The sequence below is a fragment of the Meriones unguiculatus genome, chromosome 16 (assembly GCF_030254825.1).
Source record: "Meriones unguiculatus strain TT.TT164.6M chromosome 16, Bangor_MerUng_6.1, whole genome shotgun sequence".
NCBI classification, from domain to species: Eukaryota; Metazoa; Chordata; class Mammalia; order Rodentia; family Muridae; genus Meriones; species Meriones unguiculatus.
Window position 1 is genome coordinate 17768759 of NC_083363.1, and position 20385 is coordinate 17789143.

The 20385-nt window shown below is 42.9% G+C and overlaps 1 protein-coding gene across 2 annotated transcripts in view; it reads right to left on the bottom strand.

The window, feature by feature from the left end:
* Positions 1-2123: 2123 nt before the first annotated feature.
* Rtkn2 (rhotekin 2) overlaps positions 2124-20385 on the bottom strand; it is a 62155-nt gene continuing 43893 nt past the window's right edge. The window contains exons 10-12 of one of the 2 annotated variants that reach the window (XM_021635247.2): positions 12294-12456; positions 8313-8420; positions 2124-7028 (exon numbers count right to left, since the gene is read on the bottom strand). In XM_021635247.2, the coding sequence (XP_021490922.1) occupies positions 6496-7028; positions 8313-8420; positions 12294-12456 (804 nt within the window). In that variant the 3' untranslated portion in view covers positions 2124-6495. The remainder of the gene's footprint in view (positions 7029-8312; positions 8421-12293; positions 12457-20385) is intronic. The other variant, XM_060369417.1, reaches the window with a different exon arrangement.

Sequence of the window (20385 nt, forward strand, 5' to 3'; positions counted from 1 at the left end):
CATCACCTGTAGACCCCACAGAGATGAGGAGAAACCCAGAAATTCAGCCAGCCAAGAGAAACAAGGGCTGTCAGTGGAAAGCGGAAAGCGGTTTCAAGAAAATGAACGCTGGCTAGGTAAGAAACCCTCTTAGACCTGAAACTTACCAGAAACAGGGCTGACTTTTCTAGAAGGTTCTAAAACAATTCTAAGAGATTCTTAAAAACACAATCTTAAAAGGAAACAGAGATGGCTCAGCCGGTATGCTGGTGGGCACAGGGAGCGGGGGTGGGGGTCGGGAAAGATGGGTAGACAAAGCTGACCTGGCCGAAAGGCTGCCGACAGCATTGCCAGCAATATGACTAGAAGGAGCTCTGCTGTATCTGTTATTTCTCTGGGAGGAAGGATGCGAAGAAGTTGTGCTTAAAATGACCCTTGTAGCATGATTTGGTCTTCACTTCTTCAGGTTGAAACCAACAGGTAGAACTGAAGAAGCCAAAGGGGAAAGCTAAGTGGCCTAATTTATTGAGAACCTATCAGATTCACCCAGAAAATTAATGAATGCCTTCTGTAAGCTCAGACAAGGCAACTCCAATTGAAAGTATAAAGCGCCTTTTCCTGCTTTGCAAGGATACATTGTTGAAGTAGAGAAGCTAAGAACATGTACTGCTCTTGCAAGGGGTGTGAGTTTGGCTTCTGGCAACCACACAGTAGTTCTCAACCAACTTCATCCCCAGGGGACGCCATACTTTCTAGTCCTACGGTTCTAAGCCTACAGGTCCATATTCCACATATGCAATCCACTGGGTTTAATCTTTGAATTTAGACTGATCGCTTTCAATGCTTTTCCTTCTTTCAGTGAAAAACAGTAAACTTCTTAGGCTAAGGGTGTTGTTGTTGTTTTAACTTTGTTTTGTTTTCTTTTGGGGTTTTTTTGAAGCAGGGTTTCTCTGTATACCCTGTTTCAGGACTCACTTTGTAGACCAGGCTGGCCTCGAACTCACAGAGATCTGCCTGCTTCTGCTTCTCCAAGCGCTGGGGTTACAGGCATGCACCACCACACTTGGCTACCTAAACTAAGTTAAAATGTGTTTTATTCAGATAACCAAGTTCCACAAAATGTACCCTTTCAAACACCAAAGGGAATCTCTCCCTCTCTGGGTGTGTGTGTGTGTGTGTGTGTGTGCATGAACCCATGTATGCTCATAATAAGGTCAGAGCAGGATCTCAAATGTCTTCGTGTACTGCTGCCAGCCTTTCTGCCTTGAGTCAGGATCTCTACAGAACAGGAAGCTTATGATTTGGGCCAGTGAGCTCTCAGGATCTCCTTGTCTGACCCCAAATGTTGGGGTTCCAGGCACATGTGGGTGGCCATGCACAGCTGGGTCCTCATGCTCACTAAGCCATCTCCCCACCCTAATTTGTTTTCTCTCCTGTAGATATTTTGATATAAGACACAACTCTTCCTTTTAATAGGATTCATTTTGGTGTCCTGAACTATCTGTGGCATGGTATAATTTTCCAGGCAGACTCCATCTTTTCAACTGACCTCTCCTTTAGTAGTCTCAGTAAGAGTAACATGTTTCCCCAAAACAAACTGCTACCCATTAAAAACACTTTTTTTGTATGATCTTGCTTAATTGTTAAACATAGCAGGACCAGCCCCTTGTCCTATACACTGAAAAAATGCTTCCAAATATTTCTGTAATGGTTTCGCTTCATTTCGTTTCTTTTGTTGTTGTTCTCTTCCTCCTCCTCTTTAAAATTTGCACAACCTTAAGGTCTTTTGTTTTATTCACACCCACTGACTGGTTATCCTCTCTTCTGAGAGAAATGGAATTTTTCTTTCAGAAAGAAATGTAAACATACTTCTGATCCTACAACACACTTAGAAATAAAATCGTGAAATAAAAGACTCCAGGCTGGATTGCCCACTTCTCTCCCTGGCCACTGGAATGCTTAAGAGAATAAATTAAGCATGAGGGAGGAAAATTAACACAAGGTGTTTCCCTGTGGCTAGTGACTCACAGACAGGAGAAAACCTGCCGTGATAAACTAAAAACAGGGTCGCCTTGGAGCCTTTTATAGAGTATGCAGACTATGCCTAGAACTCCATGCAAATACTCAACCACTTAGGCCCTCAAGGTGCCTGGACATTGAGTTTCCCAGTATCGGAGGATGCTTTCCCCTCAGAAACTGTCCAGTTCAGCCCAGAGGGAGAACCTCAGAGAGCATGCTAGAAAACGGCTTCATGAATCACGTCCTTTAATTACTACACAGTTTTAATTATGAGACTTAGACTTCCTCTAAGCACCTTTGATCTTAAAAGAAAAAGCCTGATACAACTCATATTCTTGGATCCAGACATTTGATCCACATGATTAAATACTGCTAATTACATAAACATGTTAGAAAATAATACAATCCACTTTCAAATGAAACAGCCTTTTAAAAACTCAAGAGGTGGGGCTGGCTGGGCAGCTCAGTGGATGAAGGTGCTCGCCAGCCACTAAACTCCAGGGACCGAGTTGAGTTTGAAGGACCCACTTGGTGGAAGGAGGGAACGGACTCCCACCGGTTGTCAACTCACTCCATATGAGGGCTGTGGGACACGCACCTTATAAACAAACAAGTGGATATCATTTTAAAAAGGAAACAAACGAAATTCCTTTAAAAGCCTCAAAAGTGGTATTCTTCCCCTCCCAGGGCTATCTAGGAAAATCCACAATCTAGGACAACAGTTCTTCTCATGGAACTATCATCAGCAATATAGGAGTTAACACACATCTCGGGCTGGCTGGCTGGCTCGGTGGTCAATAGCACTTGCTGCTCCTCTCCTGAAGAGGACTCAGGTTTGGTTCTTTGGCCCGCATTAGGTGGCTCACTTTTGATCCAATTCCACGTGGTCCAACGACCTCTTCAGGCTTCTGTTTGCATTCTTTCTCTCTCTTCCTCTCCTTCTCTCTCAAAATTTAAAACTAAAAAATGTATTTTTTTTTCCCAATTGGCTTTGCAAGACTAAACTTCTCAGTGTAGCCCCTGGTTGTCCTGGAACTCACTCTGTAGACCAAGCTGGCCTCAAACTCAGAGATCCGCCTGCCTCTGCCTCCAAGTACTGGGATGAAAAGCATGAGTTACACCCACCCCCAACCCCCTCCCCCCCAGCTAGAAATGCTTTTGAAACATAATAGAAGGGAGAAGACAACTGCTGGAATGTAAATGCTCATTAATTGCAGCTTAGCTCTCTACCAATCCACTCCTGAACATACCAATGAGTTCTGGTAAGTTCTGCCCAGAAGATACGCACCACAGTTCCTGGCAGATGCTTCCTTCTTCCTCGCTTGCTCCTGGAATCGCTGCATCTCTAACATGTCTGCCTCTGCTGTGTTGTTGCACAGGTGATTGCATTTGAATGGCATTTAACATAAACCACACCAACCGCCCCTACGACTTTATTTTGGACTGAATGAATTAACTTCACAGTAGGTGGCTGAGGTACCCAAAGAAAGACTTGACAGCATCACCTACTTCCCTTGGTAGGTGTCTCTAAGCCAAGACAGCTCCTGTTCATTTTTAATGAGTGGTACTGAGTGAGAGACATTTTCTCCTAAAGGGCGGAGGCAGGCATCAATACGGGCCATGAAGAGTTGTTCACACACAGCCACGTGGGTTTGAAAGGAGTGGTGCGTGGAGGGATGGCAACCGTTAGGAGTCTGTGGAGTCGGCAAGTGCTGCCATGCTTGGTAGTTTTGATAGATTTTAGCTGGAGGAGTGTGTATTTACATTATGAAAGTGTTCTTTCTCTTCAAAAGATGTCAAAATAAGGAAACCACCATTGCTGTAGCAATTAAAAATGATACCGCTACCGATGCTGTTGTAATTTGTATCGTAGACCCTGAGACGCAAATGCAATTGCCCAAGATGCTATCTCCCTGTCATCAAAAGTACCATAGTATAAAATATCATTTTTTATTAAGTGTCTTCTATTATAATATTACCCAGACATGACACAAAAGAAATGAATTGGAAGGACACATGAGGACTAGCTCACACAAAGCTGGTTGACCTTTCCTGTCACATGGCACACCCCTCTATCATTGTTCTATCTAGTTCAGTAAACGAGAAAATGCTGCTGAAAAATTCCTTGGCGGTTTTTAAGTCAGTATCTTCAGATATTTTTAAGCTGTGAAGGAAAGAGAAGAGGGGGAGAAGAAAGGTAGGAAGAGTTAGGAGAGAGGAGGAAGAAATAGAGCATCTTTGTCCTTTTCTTCCTTCTTTCTTTCTTTTGGGATGGAGTGGAGGTGAATTAACATTTAATGAGCATTGCAGTACAGAGCTGGACCTCTAGAGACCAGTGGGAGCTGGGCAGGGCTTCACCTACCTACCACAGGGCTCTAGGAAGGAGCCTGACTTCAGACCGGGTTCAAAGCTCCCCGCTGAGAACACAATTCCTCTAGAATGTCTCCAGGAATAAACTCTGCCCCCTGCACAACCTAGATTGTTTCAGCCGCAACTTGCACAAGAAATGGGAAGATGACATGTATATTTAAATCATGGCTTGTAATAAAGGAATGCAGCAAGTGGAGGGTACAGGGGGATGGGGTGGGTGCACTTGGGTGCTAGTGATCAGAAGCAATTTTGCCAGTTGCACCTTCTAACTTGAAGAGGAGGAGAAGGAAGAAGGAAGCAGCAGCAGCAGCAGCAGCAGAAGTAGTAGAGATAGAAGAAGAAGCAGAAGCATCAACAGTTCACAGAGATTGTTGAAGATAACAGTGAGGGCTAAAAACGGGCATTTCAAGCAATAATGAAACTTAGACTTTGATTTACTGAAATGGCAATCACCACCACAACTTCTGAGACCTTTTCAGTTAAACAAAAACAAAAACATGCCCACCTGCTCTTCAGGTTTCTATGGATTTAGGAGACTCTCTCTACACAGCCCCCCACCTTCATGGAGGGCTGTGTCTGCTCTGGCTGCCTCATTGTCACGGGGGAGGGGGGAGGAGGAAGGGGGAGACTTAGTGCGTCACTGCTCCAGGGTTCCACTTCTCACTGGGAGTCCAGGGCCAGCAACAGTCTCTTTATTACCTGGCAGTCACAGTATGGCATAGAACAGAACAACACAAACGAGACAAAGCAGACGAGCAAAACATGTCCCTCTACCACCTAAAAATGATGAAAGGTTCCATCAAGGCCTTTGTTGGTCCGACATTCATTTTACATTTCCTTTTATGCAGTTCGAATCGGGATCAAGAGAGCTGATCTCTCTGTCCTTTACTGCCTCCAGCCTGATGCTTTACGGTGACAGTTAGGGCTTGGGCAGTCCTGGACTTTGAAGACTGGTGTTGACACCTTCTGGGAAGTTTTACTTGGAAATTCTGATGGCATTTTAAAACCATTCCGCTCTTCTTGTTTACAAAAAGGGTTATTAACAGAAAGTGGATCTTTCTTTTTGTCCATTTAAGATATTCATCCTCTTGTTATTTATCCCCCATTCAATGCATAATCCTGTTTGGGTCACTATGATTAGTTGCTATGGAAATCATCTCCTATGGAAACGATGCCAGTGTGATTACTGAATGAATATGACTTTTAATGGATAATATCAATAACAGACATCAACCCTTACTAACAAAAGGAAATCTAATTAAAAATTTGAAACAGGATTAATTCTGAAAATTACTATGGTCAACTTTCCTGATAATTTTTGAGTCTGCCATCTGCTTTTAAACTAAGTATTAAATAAATTTTAAGGCATTAATCAGCCTCTTGCCTCCCTGAATTCCAGAGGGCACAATGGAGATTAACATCATGCCGCAAGCTGAGCAATGGGGGACATTTCATATCCATTTCTCTCACTAATAAGCGTGCTCCTCACTGATGGAATGACAAAGTCAACAGGATCTCAGGGCTCATCAAGGAAATGACTTTGAATCGCAGATTACAAATTCCCTTTAAAGACAAAGAATTTAATATTCTAAAATTTATCCCAGGAATTTAAAAGGTCAACACCATAAACCCTCTGGTTAAACAATAGAAGGGGGGCCGGCAGGCCGTTAGATGAGAATTCCAGAAAGCTGAAGGGGAAATTTTTCCTTGGGTGGATTCTGTAATTTGTGGTTTGAATAAGACCTTTGAAACATTCCATTAAGTATTAAAATTCTCACAATGAGAATATGGCCTGTATTTAACATATTCTACATTACTAGACACTCTCTCTCCAAAAGAAACATCAATGCGCTCTTCTGCCTACTTATTCACTGCGTGCTACCAAAGAAGGAATAAATTAACCCTTCCAACAATTAGGACACTGTCTAGAAACTGCCTCTTTTGCTCTGTGGGGAAAAAAATCACTTCTCTGAAAATGAGAAGTAAAAGAGAAATCCAATTCTCTATTTAAGGGTGCTTTTCTGTGCCTAATAGCTTATTAAGGGTTTATGGAAATTGCTATGGTCTTTACCTATACAATTATATAACATTACACATATAATGCCTCTGACCCAAGCCTCACAGCTCCTATACTTGAGCTTGGAGCCACGACCGAGGGTCCAGCATGTCTCTGATGGATTTCTGCCTTGGAGCTGGCACCGGCTTCGTGTCTAAACTGGTTTTGGTGTCTGTGTGTTCTCCATCAGCTGAGCTGTTTTTCCTGGCAGGGAGAAGTTTGCGAGGGGCTGCCACTGGTTTCTGCAAGTGGTGTGTGGGCGGTGACAATCTGGGATCCGAAGGCAAGGCTCCAGGGACACTGGCCTGAGCCCCGCCATCCCTGGCCTGGTCTGTGCCACTCTGTGTCCTTAGGCTGAAGGGGGGCTGACCAGGAGGAGGAAGCGGAGCTCGCCGCTTTTTCCTTTTCCCATCAGGCGCCGGGTTGCCTGTGGGGGACAACACTTTCTTCTGGATGACCATTTCATGGTTACCATCAAAAACTGCGGCCCATGGGGGTGGTGAGGCTCTTTCATCCTGACCAATGAGGAACTGTCCGTTGGTCTCTCCAATTTTTTTTTGTATTATATCAGTTAAGCTTTCAAGTTTCACAGGTGAATCGATACCTGTAAGAATTTTAAAAAGAAACTTCATGGGGGAAAAAATCCAACAGTCATATGTACTTTATCCAAATAAATTATTATTTTCCAATTCAATGCTACCTAGGATGACCATCAAAGATGTGGGAGTGGTATAGGTAATAACAACATTTATTTGTAAAAAAATAAACCTATAAAGAGGGCTCCCAGAGAAAGCTATCATGTACCATACTATAGACATACCCCAGACACCACATATACAACATACACAGTACAAGGAAAATACATAGCACTCACATATACACAAAGCGGGTGGACACACGAGTACTTCTCAAACTCTTTAGCTTAGATGTTTATTATATTGTAGACTTAAACCCTCACCACTTTGCTCACCAGAAAGCTTGCCCTATGTAAACGGAGATGAAGGTACTGAGTTAGCAGTTTTTCATTTAGACCCCTGATGTCTCTGCTGACGATAAAAAGTCAGAGGAAAGACAGACAGACAGACAAAATCCTCTGAAATCAATGCTCCAGTGCAGGAGTCTGAAGTCCTCCCACTATTTTGGTCATAAGGATGCTGGGTAAAATTTTCCTTGGGGAAAATCAGAAGCCTGAGACAGACGTCTACTGATGGAATCTCTGATATTTTAAAGGTATCCCTTGGAGTCTAAGCCTGTAAATGCATACATATACACACATCCTTGTAAGCATACTAGCAGTGGAATAGACAGACAGGACTGTACAGATGAGCTTGGATACAATACCCTCCAGGAGGCCATCCTGCAGGATTAAACACCTTTCAAAGTGTGGGGAAGTGAGACAGAAATTTAAGAAAGACAAACTTTTGAAGTCCTAGACCTAACTAGCTATTTTTAGCCTGAGCTGAATACCTCCATTCATTAATACTTCCCTAGTAGTAATACCAAACAAACAAACAAACAAACAAACAAACAAAAACCCCTACTGGGTAAAATATACAAAACAATGACTGAACATGATTGCATCTTAGAATCTGCACATTTATATTTTCTGAATTTCATCAGCCAAGTACTTTATTCTTCTAAGCCTGGAATTTTCTGTTTGATCGTGAGCATTCAAACTATGAAAAAATACGCATTCATTAATTTTGTATTAATTCATCTATTAAACATGAGCTCCTCAGTCTATAATCATAGTGCTTTTTTAAAAATTCAATTTGACTGTGCCCTGAAAATTTTAGCATTTTAATGTCAATAGAATGAGCGGCCGGGCTGGGGCATGGACAATGTTGTTTTTGTCACCCTGCTGCTCAGAAGAGGCAAGCCCACTTACTCATATCATGGTACACGGAGGTCGCCTCCTTTGCCAGGAACAAAGGTGGTTTCCGTGGTGACATAATCTCAATTTTCATAAGTTCTTCACAACAATGCTTCCATTGGCCTAAGCGAGAAAGAGAGAAGCAGGCTAGTGTGAAATATAGAGGTGAAAAACTACGTATTTCCATTTTCCACCACCATCAGCACTTTGTGTGTGTTGGAAAATAACAGTTTATCAGTAAAGCCTCACTTTCAGGAAGCTTGCATGAAAACCCAGTACAATCCACAGTTTCCAAAGCAGATTCTGCATGAGTGATTCATTAAAAAAAAAAAAAGAGTTCTGGGTAGATACTGAGCTCTCTAGAACACCACCACACAAAATCATCAACAACCTAATTAAACTTCACATTCACAGTGAAAGTTCACACAGCTTCTCTTCTACACTGTAGATTAAAAAAAAAAAAATCCAATATTCAAGACGTTTGAAAGACAAAACCCCACTGAAATCCAGTTGGGTGAAGAAATACAGAACTCAAGTCCTCAGATATATCTTGAATTTGAAATTTTTAATTAAGGAAATGAGAATTCTTTAGTGGCTCAACTATTAAGTTAAATTTTCAAAGCATGGGCATCCTCAATGTTTACTTTCATTATTTCACTATTCAAACCTTAACGTTGGTAGGTTTCTCTTCTGTGGATAAAAATCGCTTGATATTTGCTGAGCTGCATGTCTGTATACCACACATCCATCCAATGGCATCACCAAAGTCACACCGGATCACTGCCCTGCATCTCACATCACCAGAAAGGTAGGGGCGACCCACCAGATGCCTCCTAAGGTTGATTTACTGCTTTTCCTTTTTTGAATAGTCTCAATGTGTATATTCAATCCGCTCAACGTGGCAGTTTTCCATGACTTAAAAATTTAAAGACGCTTTGTGTTTTACTTAATTACATATTCATTTTGTTGTCACAGCGCGTGGTGATAAACGCCTACATTTTGAATCCATTACCATAACTAGTTAAGACACATCAAAAGCCTTTCAGGGTATTTTATTATGATGCTGATTATCACACAGCAAACCAACAGGAAATAAGCCCCCAGGACACAGCTGCAGAGGTCCCTCCCTGGGGTCTGAATCCAGAAGCTAGAGCTGACATCTTCCCCCTCCCCCTTCTCTTTTTTAGATAAATATGCAAAAGTCAATTTTTCTTATATTTATTTATTTATTTATTTATTGTGGTGTGTCTGTGTGGGGTAGGGTGGGAGAAACACAGTATTTAATGAAAAGTAATGACTCATTTTAAACGGGTCAGCACTTCTCTTCCACGTTCATGGACGCACCATGCTGTGAAATGACGGTTTCTGCGCCGGGGATCTTAAGATGAAGCGCTTCACGGCCACACTAGAACCAGAACGCTAGCTGTGCTGAAGTCCGGAATGTAACCCTGAACTGTCCACACTTTCCTGATGTCAGGAACATGCTTTTGCAGCGGAAGCATTCTACAGTGACTAAGTCTGTATGTGTAGAAATTTCTGACGGCCTATTTGCTCACACGAGGTAAATATCAGATAGGATACACTGTGCTCGCATAACCGGCTCTTTATTGAAGATGCTTCCCACAATGCTATGGTATCTTATTACACATACGGTGTGTGTGTGTGTGATCACACGCATGCTGTGGCGCTACTGCAGGGGTCCGGGTGATAGCACGTAGAAGTTGGTTCTTTCCTTCCACCACAGGGGTCCTCAGGATGGAACCAGGTTGACAGGCTTGTGAGTGTCAGTACCTGCTGCCCTCTCACGGCCTCCGTCACACCATTTACTGTCTGTGTTCCCTATTACGATGATCTGGTAGGCCAGGCTGTTCTTGCAACTCAGTATTGAAGTATGTATTTGAAAAAATAAATATATTGATATATATTGGTTTAGATAGAACAAGGGTCAGGCAACTTTTTAAAGCTCTCAAAGACTAAATCATCACTCCCCTTTGCCCCTAACCTCCATACCATGGCTGCCCTGGCTAAGCATGCGTTGGTCCATCAACGCTTCCTCATGAATCTTCTCAGCTTACTCTCCCACTCTTCCATTCTTAAACTGGTCTGAAGCACTGAAATTTGACCCAAATATTAAGCTGTTCTTATGCTACTCCACTCTTGATATCTTCTTCTGCTTTGCTCTACACAGCATACTACCAGCAAGATGGGGAAGGCAAGCTCGTCACTAAGATAGTTAGAATAATGAGGTCAGCAAGATGGCTCAAGAGACAGAAGGGCTTAGCCCTGAGTCTGAGCTCAGTCCCCAGGAATCCACACAGGGGAAGGAGGGAACTGACTCCCACAGGCTGTGCTCCAACCTGCACACACGCCCTGTAACACACACACACACACACATACACGCAAACAGACACAAATGGACACATACACACAGAAACACAGAGACACAGAGAGGCACAAACAGATTAATGTTAATTTTTTTAAAAATGACAAAAAAAATTTAGAAAACTAGAGTACAACTTTATAACTCAGTATTTTGGGTCATTATAAACCCTTCCATCATTGCTTCACAGCCATACACAGTATAAAATGTAACAACTTTGTTTAAAAAAAAAGTGTTTGGCATGAAGGTGAAATGAGGAGTTCTGGAGAAAGTGGGCCCTCTCCCCGAGACGAGAGTGTTCTGGATTAGTACTTTCAATGGCCTCTCCTCATCACTATACCCACAGAAAGCATACACTGCCAAGAAGCGTGTCTTAAAATAGTGCCCTTTTGTAAGTCAGACTCTCCAAATCCCAGAGTCTAGGAAAGCAGTCAAAATCCTAACTACAACCAGCAGAAGAAAGGAGGGTACAGGGTGGGCCTAGCAGTACATGTCTGTCAGCCCAGAGGCAAGAGGATTTCACGTGCAAGGCTAGCCCCTGCTACACATGTTCATCACCATCCCCACTCCTGTGTGCCTACCACACCAGCGCTCCAGGACACCAAGTCTGAAGACAGCCAGGGCACGGCTGAGAGCCAGTCTCACAGAAACAACACAACAGAGTACGGGCTGGCACTGACGTCGCTCACGCACACGCAGACTGCAGCAACGTAAGCTAAAGAAAAACTCCGGACAGCTGCAAAGCTGCAGGAGAACCGAGGCGCTTCCCACAGGCCTGAGGAGGGTGCTTAAGGAAAAGGCCCTGAAGGACTCCCCTCTTCACTGTTGCAGACCACAGGCCTCTCTGTGTCTCCCTTTTCTCATCTTGAGAGCACAGTCAAGTAAATTACCCAATGGGGGCGTCACAAGAAGCAAGCAGGGCCGGGGAGCACCAAGCCTCCTTCCCACCTTCCACCCTGACACTTTCTGAAGTGCGCATCAGAACAGGCCTGGAAACTGCCAGATAACAACAGGTTTCTTTTTTTTTTTTTTTTTTAACAGTGGCCCATAAATCAACCCATTGCTTGCATACAATTCTATGGCATGCATGAAATCTGTAGCATTCTGTAGACATGAAGTGCCGGCTGACTCTAACAGGAGGCTTAGCTGTGTCAGAAGCAGAGGTCACCAACGGCTCCATTTTAAAAACAACATCACATGGGCCGCTCAGTTTATTGCTGAGGCCAAGAATCTACCTGTAAGCCAGGTTCTCATGACTGGAGAATGAAGCCCGAGTCTCTCATATTTTACGCACAGCCCTGGACTGTATTAAAAGGACTGATGGAAAAGGACATTTGTGGGGCGAACACAGTTTTGGAAGAAGCACATGTTGATATCACAGCAGATCTGCAGTTAGCAGGTTACTAAAAATGAGACTCCTCTGACCATTCCAGTCTCAAGATGATCATTATCTGGAGAAGGTTTGTGGTATACGGCCATGGTTTTCAGGAAATTAAAAAAAAAAAAAAATCCCTGCCACAAATTCTTAGAAATACTTTAGTCTAATACTTGGACTGCCGGGTCTAGGCTCCTAAGTCACACGAATACACTGTTAGAAAACACAAATATCTACTTACTAAGATCAGAGAAATGCTGCCGGAAGGCGCCCATCCACTCTTGAAAGTCTCCCGGGCTGTCAGTCACAAAGGTGTGAGTCACAGCTCCCCCAGCTGCTGTGTTGATGACAGAGAAACGGTGCATTTTCTTCGAATCCTTTTCCATGGCCTGAATTCTGGTTTCCTAAGAATTAGGGGTGGTTTATAAGAGAATAGCTCCGAAATGATCAAATATTTTAATGCTTCGCTACCATGTTTATGCAAAGCGCCTATATTCTTATGGCTGATGGTTTGAAATTTAAAATATGTCATTTGAAGAACTTTCAGTATCCAACCTCAAATCTAGAATGTCTTCAAGATACATGTTTTATTAAAAAAAAGAGTTTTGGGTATACTATATACATATACGATGTATTCTGAATGATATGTTCTTGGAACATAGCTTCCATTAAGATCTCGGCTTCCTGCCCATTTATATACATCTTAAAATTGCTGTAAAGCAAGTGCAATATATTGTGGCTTTAGTGTGGATTATATATCAACTATATTCCCAACAGTCATAAAATTGAATCAGTCAAGTATGTTTCTTCTTTATTCTAATAGTCATACATATTGCAGTATTGTTAGTTAAAGTAGTAAAAATGTAAGTTTTTTTTTTTTACAAAAAACAAAACAACAACAACAACAAAAAAAAAAACAAACCCACCCAGGTTTTCTTCATTAACATTCATTTCATACATGGCATTCACTTGTAATGCTCATAACTCAAGACCCACGTGATTTACAGACACCCCAGTGATAAAGGTATTCCTACAAACTCTAACAGCAATGCTCTTGCTCTTGCTCTTGCTGGAAATCTCAATCCTCTTCTGAGTGGTAGCAGGTAGGACAGTGCCCTCCTGGTGCCAGAAGACGGAGGCCGGTCCCTCAGTCCCATACAGGCAAATAATAACAGCAATGACATATGGTTTAGACTGAAGAACACAGAAGGAATGAGGCCTGGGACGAAAAGATTCCCTTCCCATCACCTGAGGGCAGCACTGTCCAGGGGAAACACCATGGGAGCCACAGAGGCAATTTAGAAAATTGTAGAAACATGTTTAAAAGGTAAAAATGGGTAAAGTCAATTTTAATGGTATATTTTATTGACCGTGATATGGAAACAGATACTTGCTATTGTTTTTTCATTTTCATTCTTCAAAATCCACTTTGTAGTTTATATTTAAGAGCAAAGCTCAACTCCAGCCTGTCTCACTTCAGCACCCAACAGCACTGAAGGCCCCTGGGAATGTGTACAGAATGTACTGCTTGCAGACCTCGACTAGGAGCGGGGAGAAATAACAGCCCACACTTACACGCACCTGCAATGACCCTGATGTGAGCTTCAGGGAAGCGGGAAGAAAAACTGTATTCCCCGAGGACTGGGTAAACCCTGAACACCCATCTGTACCACACAGGGGATAAATGCTTTTCCACAGGGCTCCATTCTGCTAGAATCTCACAGGAACACATCTGCTGCAGAAAGCAGCCGTGTGCCTTTGAACCTTCAGAATGTTACAAAGCACAAGGACCGGAAGCCACCTCAGGATGCATCCGACTGCTGGTAGCTGGGAAATCAGGGAGTGCGGATGGTGTCTAGGTTGCAGTGGGACATGGGGTCAACACAATGATTTTACAGTGACAAGGCCTTTGCACATTCCTATCTGTAGGTAATGAACCCTGTGAATTATCTGGTTAAAAATTACTTATACAACATAAAAAAGAAGTTAAAACACTGCCTACTCAGCTAACCACTAACCACCCAACCAACTGACCACCACCAACCAACCTCAATCAATTAACCACCAACCAAACAACTACCATCCAGTCAACCACCAACCAACCACCACCAACCAAACAACTACCATCCAGTCAACCACCAACCAACCACCACCAACCAATCAACCACCACCAACAAATCTATCAACCAACCAACAACCAATCAGCCAAAAACAATCAATCACCAACCAACCAACCAACATCAATCATCCAACCAACCAATCAATTACCCAACCAATTACCAAGAGCCAAACAAACAAACAAAAAAAAACATCAACAACCAACCAATCCCTTTAAAAACCCAAGTTTTATTATTAGTAGCAGAGCGTGACTTAGCTCTAGAAGAATCTTGAGGATACTGCTCTCATCCTAACTGAAGGTTGAGTTCAAGTGGGAGAGAGAGGGTGCTAAAGAAATACTCTTGTTGCGGAGACTCTGACTACTTTTACTCAGTTTCATTTCAACACGAATTCCTGATTACTCTTGTAGATGGGATTAAACAGATTCAACTTCTAAATAATGAGAATGGGATTCTTTGTACCTAAGTATTTATACTTTTAACAAATTATTTTTTTCTAATGAAGCTACTAAGTAGAGAATGATGAAGCAGACCATTCATGTTCTAAGAAAACATAAGTTAACAATATACAGATAAATACTATGCCTTCCATTAACTACAGTAGCCATAAACATTGCTACAGATTTTAAACACCCCAAGGGAGGGCTTTTGTTTGTTTTGAGATAGGATCTCACTATGTAGATCTGGCTAGCCTGAACTTACTATGTAGATCAGGCTGGCTAAAACTAAGAGATCTGACTGCCTCTGCCTCATGAGTATTAGGACATGTCAAAGAGTTTTGTTTGCTTGCTTTTAACAAGTGAAAATGGAATGCAGAGTTTAGATTACATTGTATTTTAGCACCCACATAATCTAACTAACGGAAAAATATTTGTTGTTAAAGACTACATGTCAAAGAAAGAGTGGTTAGCACAGGTGAGGCTGGTCAGGTCTACCCACACTGCTTGTTGCCCTGATGACATCAAACCGGGCTCAGCCCTGTCCTCCTCCAAAGATGCAGTCATGAGAAAACAGCAGGATGAATTCCAGGATGTAGATCCTAAACTCACAGCAAGGACAGACACCCGATGTCTCTCCGAAGCAGGACACACAAGCAAACCGTCCAGAAATTACCCATTTCAGGTACTATTTCGTAACTAGCACCACAGAAGTGGTGGCACAGAAAAGAACAAGCCCAGGGAAGAGGCACGGATGAACTTGGGCATCACCAGTACGGAGCGCAGGTCCCACATCTACCCAAGAGAGAAGCAGTTGATGGGACCCAGTTTCCTGCTTTTTCCAACCTCAGAAGAAGCTGGTTTGGTTTGAGAGCACTGAGTATGCGCGGTTCTACCTTCTACGAGGGTAGAACCTTTTAACCCAGCTGTCTATTTGTGATGGACCTGGGATTATGGTGAGGTTCTGACGGGCGGCTTGCTCTCACGGTGTTTATCAGAATGTTCCTGAAACTGTCTCAGAGTGCAATGGCCACGAGAGCTCAACTCTGCAGCAAAGACACACTCTGAAGTCGCAAGAAGTTTCCTTCTGGCTTCTTACCACCTTGAATTAAAATGTTTCACCTTCTTCATTTCCGAGAAGATCAGAACCAGTTGGGCCTACTTCCGCATCCGAAGTCTGGTCTCTAAGCACCTTTCCTAAAAAACACATTCCCTGGGGAATGGGCTGGGGTGAGGATGTGAGAAAATGCTTCTGAACTGTCTGTCTCACCAGAAATCAGTGATTGCTGGGTCCTGTCAAGACACCAGTTTAAGGCCTTCACTAGTCCCTTTAACAACAGAAGCGTCGGTGAGAACAACAGAGGAAGCAGGGCACGGTGGGGCCTGCCTGTAATCCCAGCACTCGGGGAGACAGGAGCACTGGGTCTCTGTGAATGGTCAACAAACTGAGTCTAGGACTGCAGAGGCTACACAGAGAAACCGTGTCTTGAAAAATAAAACCAATGATTAAGTAAGTAAACAAACAGGGCACAGATCTGACTGGCCCCTGAATCCTAAATGCATACCAATTACGAACTACTTCAACTGTCACTTTTGAAGGAGGTTAGTTGTTTTGGTAGCGCACACTCACACACACTCTCTCTCTCTCTCTCTCTCACACACACACACACACACAGTACATCTTGCCGCTTCCCCTTAGAGACAGCCTAGCAGTAAACACAGGATGCTAAGACACCGGCAGCTGGCAGTCGGCACTAGACGTCCTTAAGCAGCACCACAGATGGGTGTCATCGGGAGCTCAGGCTCGGGCCTGTTTTACACCTCTGTCCACAAGCACACACTTTTTAAAGCATACTCCCCACTGCATACCAAGCCCAAACGCAAGTCCAAAAACTCAAGAGATGGAAACAGAGGAATTCAGGTTATGGGAAACCCTGTAGGGTAAAAAAACCCTATTCCTCCAACAAGTAAACTGTGTCAGGAGAGGTGGAGGAGGCGAGGCGGGAACTAGCAGCAAAGACCATTCAAAACTCCAATCAACTCAGTTAAGTTCCTCCTGCTGGAGTCGGACCCAAGCGGTTACAAAACCCATTCTACTGGGAGATGGGAGCACTGCCTGCACTTTTTAAAAAAATTACCTCTCAACTACATATGTCTACATGCATATAAAATACATTTTGCTCTCACACACTGGGAGATATGAAAAAAATAGTCCTTAGGATTGTACGGGAGGGCAGAATGGTTCAGAGGGGCTCGGTGACGCTTTTCTGTATTGATTATCTTGAAAATGTAAAAATAAAATACACTATAAAAAGTCTCTTCCTGGCTCCGAGTTACACCACACAGGTAACACCTCATCCCTTCCTCTCAATATGTCATAAAGTCAAGTGAGGTCTTTGAAAAGGTCTCAAGCCAGGTTGACTGAGGATGAAAATAGTGGTCCCTAAAACACCAGTGTTGACACAGGTCTAGTGACGGAGCAAGCACTCATCTACCCGACCCGGAGGCGATGTCTGAACTGTGTAAGGTACAGTCATTGGTTGAGGCAAGCGTCAGGCACGGCTAATATCAGTTTGAAACAGATACTTTTAATTTTTGCTGATATCGTCGGATGTAAACCCCTTAAGGAAAGGGCTACCAAGTCAACAGTGGCCGTGGCTAAATTTAATGAGGAGGACAGACGAGGGTTCGGGTACTAAAACGACTAGGGTGAATGGGAAAATGTGCCGTGCGATCTGTGGTGACGGGGCTCTCTAACTGCTCTTGATAAATACAACAGTTAAAAGCATTTTCAAGGCAATTCAATAAAACCGATCACACCAAGCAGGGTTATTGATTGGCTCAGGACAGATACATTATTGAAACGGCTGATGTCTAGTATTTAAATCAAAACAGATTGCTGATCTCAAAGACTCTCGCTGCTTTCCCACCCCACCAGGCAGGGATAAAGCTTCGGCTAATAAAGCACTTTCCACGGTGTGCAGGGCGCTGTTGCTGCTGCTCGGGACCCACCAGTGAGCGTCTTGCTCAACATCATTCAGAGTGAAGTTTTGTTTTTTGAAGTTGAAGCAACCGCTTTGAAGTAAATCGCCCTTTCAAATTTGTACTGAAAGTAGGTGGGGAATAGCTTTCAGGCTTTTCTTCCTTAATGTGACTATTTCCACAGATGGCTCCCTATGAAAATTAATGAACCGACGTGGCCTTACAGGAAACGGCACGCAGAAGGACAAGAATTACAGTCAGAGAGAAGGCCCGGCAATCCAAGCGGAGGGCTGTAGCGGGCATGCTTAGTGGATGCCAACCTTAGCTGCTCACGTCACCTCTGCAGCGGCCTTAGACAAAACTGCCATTTGAACATCACGTGAAAATGCAATCAAGGAAATCTACCATGTGCTTCAAAGCCAAGTAATTAGACACATGCAAAAATGCATGAGTTTATTATACAGATGGGAGAGAATGGGACAGAGGGACAGAGAGAACAGTCTATTCAAACCACAGTGCCAGTCCCCAGGCCAGCAGTGACACGCCTTGCTTGGAAAAGAAAGCTAATTGAGATACAATCCTGCATTAAAAACCCAAGCTAAGAGGCCATTGTGGGCAACACCAGGGAAATTCAAAGATGGGTTAGATTTATTTGGGCTATATAAATGTGCTGGACGCACCGTCATCACGTGTCTCAGGGGTTAAAGCAAGCAGCATGATGACACAGGCATGACAGTAATGTTTTCTGCCTAACTTTCCTCAGGGAAGGGTGTTAGCCTGGCCTTTAAACACATCAGCAAAGAGACAGAGCGGACGCCACGGTTCTGTCCAATCTAGGAGCTGGTGGGAGGCTGAGCACTGGGTTTCTTCCAACTTTGCCGCACATCTGAGTCACTTCCTGAACTGAAAAAAACCAAATAAACAACTATACAACTATCATGTTTTAGGGAGTGACAAGATGCCTGGGACAGTGGGGCAGATCTGATGCCTAGGTCAGTGACGCTTACTATGAGTGGGGAGTCTCAAGATGAACGGCAAGGTTCCACAGAGGGAGAAGAAGGCAGCAGAAGAAAGTGCCTCCAGAAAACACATCAGGAAATGGCTGATGTCGAATATTTAAATTGCTGGACTGCTGGTTTCAAAGACTCAAACTTCTTTCCCACCCTAAAGCTAATAGTAGTGCTTCTAAGCATGTAGAGGTCAAATGTCATCTTTTCCTACCTTCTCAGAAAAGAGTGAGTCACCTAATATTCCTTACTAGTTGGGCAAGTTTGGCCCAGTGGCGACTAAGTCCAATTCTTTGCATGTCAAACAGAAATAATATACCTTCCAAGGGGGGTGGGGGGTAGCGAAGCCCTACCACAGAGCTGAGACAAGGCGAGCTAACTGTGATAGTACCTTTTCTCGCATAAAGCGAGTGAGTTTAAAAACGTCATTTGCAGGGCCAGGGGGATGGCTCACCACCCAGAGAGGGCTTACCATACAATCATGAGGACAAGAGCCCGGCCCCACTTCATAGCTGGATGTCCTAAAATGCCCAGAACCCCACCCAAGGGATCTGATGCCTTCAGCCACTGTGCTTGTACCTACACATACTCACAAGTGCATGCATACACACACACGCATACACACACACACACATACACAAACACACACTAAATAAAAATCTAAAACCTACCATTTGTTTAGACTACATTTTATCTTGGTTTATGCCGCCACCTTTTATGGTACAAAATGAAAGGAGATTTTGGCAGGGTTCCAATTTTACCACCCAGCTATTGAGTGCGAACCAGCTTTGGCACATAATTACATATAATCCATCTCTAGTCAAAAATACTTAATCTGAATGTAACGAACCAATTAGTCACGTACAGCTCCCTCTCCAGTATGACCTGAACTTAAAACACATGTCAGTGCCACCAAAGAAAAACAAAGGCAGAATAAGACGTGATTAAATAAACGAAGCGAAAGACTCGCCTTCCTAAGGGGTCTCGGGCCAAAGAAATGAATAAATCAAAGTTAGACGTGTTAGGGACGCATGAGCAATCTGTATGCAGAAATATCGTGTCAGCAACAAGCTTCCTGCACGTGACAATGTTAGAGTCAAACACAAAAGTATCCTTGGGGTTAGAAGGAACATGTTGTTTGCAGCTGATTTCCAAAGGACTCATAAAACAAAAAGATAAGAAGGCAAAAGCACATAAAAGAAAACAGAAGGCCCAAAGGTCAGATGGGCGGGAGTTCTGCCTGGCCCAGGGTATGGGTGGTTAGCATTCTATTTCAACTCTTTGTACACTTCAGTTTTTCAAAGTCTTAAGAAGCTGACAAAAATGCCTCATGAACAAAATAAAATACAAATAAAGTTAGCAAATAATGAGAAAGCATATGAAATTTTCATTATTAAAATTATACATTACATAAAGCCAAATTTTTAAACCAAGCTAAATTCATCATGCTTTAATATTGAGACAGTATTTATTTATATTTCTAAAGAAGAACCTTAAACTTTATTTTTTTAATTAAAACTTTATTATGAGGAACTTGCGAATAAAAACTTTAAATAAAGTGGACTTAACTACATGATAAAAAGTCTTGCTGCAGAATTTCCTTTGGATAAAAAAAAGCAACAATTTCTAAAAATGGGATAGATTAAAAAAAAAATATATATATATATATTGCTGGAAAAGATAAGAAAACTAAATTCAAGTCCACACAAATCAGTGGAAAAATGGTTCCCAGGTTTTCAGAAATATGACTATTATGTAAAATTCACACGTGACTTTATGTCAAGTCCAGC